This window comes from Cenococcum geophilum (genome assembly GCF_001692895.1).
Source record: "Cenococcum geophilum 1.58 unplaced genomic scaffold K441scaffold_89, whole genome shotgun sequence".
Classification (NCBI taxonomy): domain Eukaryota; kingdom Fungi; phylum Ascomycota; class Dothideomycetes; order Gloniales; family Gloniaceae; genus Cenococcum; species Cenococcum geophilum.
The window spans coordinates 422,377-424,891 of NW_027137647.1; the positions used below are offsets into that span (position 1 = coordinate 422,377).

Here is a 2,515-nt window from a genome sequence, read left to right on the forward strand (position 1 = left end):
AATACCCAACTCTGCAGCGCATCTTTAACGGTATTCTAGACCAGACTTTAGCTCGCTATTTTGATCTTCGAGATTTCTCTGAGATTCCCTTCACATCCGGGTAAATCTGCGACAAACAGTCTCTCAGAACTTTGCTGGTTCTGTGGAGTAAATCAGTCCTAACCGCAGGCCTTACAGCAGCTTAAAAGAAATGTGTTGACTTTAAGAGGCGCTGGGTATACGATTATGTAGACATGGTTTGTGGTAGACAGGCTCAAGATTTTAAGGTTGGACCTGGCGGAACACTCTGTCCACATTGGGCTGGGATCCAAACGGCTAATAATGGGAGCTTTGACGGTCCTTTCGCGTGGACGAATATCCTCCCCGGAGACACCAAAATCAGTCTAAAATGGAAGAGCAAAGAGATTAAGAACGCAATGGTATTACCCGACGCAATGAGGCATCAGTGGATCCTTCCCATTATGCAGGTCTACACATATTTTGTCAAAGCCAATGCGTGCTACGGATATATTATAACAGACAAAGAGTTGGTGGTTCTACGAATTCGTCCTAATGAGAATGCGGAGAAAATGAAGGGTCCGAGGACATATACACCGAAAGAAGCTACTGAAAGTGATGATATCCCCGGGTACACATCAATCTCTTGGGAGAGTGGGGATCAGCTGTTAGTGAACTTGGCGTTGTGGTGGCTGCATCTATTAGCAGCAAGCAATAGCTCAATAGAGTGGGATTATCCCCCGTTGGCCGAAGAGACTTTGAAACCTTCGGATCAGACTGGAAACAAGGGTCAAGAAGAGGGTCAAGAAAGTGAGGACAGACCAAGAAGACGAGGGCCAAGAAAAAATTCCTAGCTTCAGTCAAGATACAGTGTCAGATTCCGCAAATGTAAGTTTTGCCCGGTCTGATATGGGGCCACCTAGCTCCTTCGGAATGGGTGACATACCCCAACTTCGGCGAGGTCGAACACCTTCTACAGCGCAGAGAAGAAGGGAATGATGAAGGATCCAGAAAGAGAAGATGATCATGAGGATATTGATGTAAATTATGAATAAAACCTTTTGATCCATATTAAGACAATGTGAACGACATAGTTCGATGAGCAATTTTGTATCTTCTTGTAGCTTAATGTTACTGCAAACAGCCCAAAGACAACAAACTTTATTAGTTATTCCTTATCATTACAAATTCGTGGATTGGCTTCAAAACTTCAAAACCTCGGGTTTTGGTGCGAAGGGTAACGTATGTGATGGGGTTATGAAGGTGACCCTAGTTATAAAGGTTTTACATTACCGCCTTCCTATTTAGGCTAGCATATTGCCTAAAATATACTGCCGCTTTAAACATTAACACATTAACTTTTCTCCTTACCTCCCTATACAAAACTCTATATTACTATGCCTCGCTAGCCGCGTGCTCTTAATGCAGAAGATCGTTTATAAGTAGCTTTAATAGCCTGGCGAATAATAAGTCTTTATAAAAGCGCCAAAGCTTATATAAAGGCCTATAAGGTTAACCTAGTTACTTTCCGCCGCTGGCTCCAAGGCAAATTATAGTCTTCTTAAGTTACCCACATTAATTAGTATTGTATTACTCTAGCTAAAGAGGCAGCAGTTATTTAACATTATATTTATCTTACTAAAGCTAGCTTTCTATGTTAATACTATATAGTTTAAATAATTGTAATTGTCACGGCACTGACCTGACGCATACTGTTTCATACTGTCTCGTACTATTCCCTACTGTTAGCTAGCCCACTACTAGCGACTTGGCGGCCGGCCCTACTATTTATATATAATACCCCCTTTCTACCTTCTTCCCCTCTTTATACCACAACGTAGTTATTTAGTCTACTTTATTACAGCACTATAACAGTTTGTAGTATCTTTAATTTGCGCCCTATCGCGATTACTAATTCCCCGTACCCTAGCCAATTAACCTCCGCTCTAGAGTAATCGCGACCTACGCGCGCCTCTACTAAAACTAATACGTCCCTAGCACAGTCCTAGAATAATCCTTAGTTTTTACCTAGCGCCTAGATGGGCAATACTAATAACGCCAAAATAGCCGAAACCTAGAACCCCCGCGATGTTTTTGTAGACCTATTTATAGAGACATACCCTAATATCGCGTGGATAATCCGCCGCTCCCTACTATATCCTAAGATCTTTAAGCCTAGCAAAGCTTACCTTACCCTTATTAACTATACTAATAAGTTCCTTAACAATATTAAAGTAGGACTATAGTATATATATAATATAAACACCGCTAATAAGAAAGCTAATAAAAACCTTAGTACCCTTATCGCTTCCTAGACAGGAACTATTAACTCCTAGGTAGAGACTATTACCGTTCTAAAATAATTAACCCCTATAATAATGGTAGTAACCTAGTAGAAAAAATAGAGATCTAAAAACCCGCTAATATTTAGCAGAAAAGGCACCCTACTAGAATAATAAGCTAATTTCAAGACCTAGTATATTAAGATTAAGGGAGTCTTTAACCGGGACTAGGACTA

At 40.7% G+C, this 2,515-nt stretch overlaps 1 protein-coding gene across 1 annotated transcript; it reads left to right on the top strand.

Annotated features, from left to right (window-relative positions):
- K441DRAFT_671097 (uncharacterized protein) lies at positions 1 to 1,026 on the top strand. The gene has a single exon (XM_067650376.1). The coding sequence runs from the start codon at positions 234 to 236 to the stop codon at positions 849 to 851; it is 618 nt and encodes a 205-aa protein (XP_067496765.1). The 5' UTR covers positions 1 to 233; the 3' UTR covers positions 852 to 1,026.
- Positions 1,027 to 2,515: the final 1,489 nt, after the last annotated feature.

What these genes read in the sequence shown, in the direction of transcription:
- K441DRAFT_671097 (XM_067650376.1), top strand. Translation starts at nt 234, where the DNA reads ATGGTTTGTGGTAGACAGGCTCAAGATTTTAAGGTTGGACCTGGCGGA.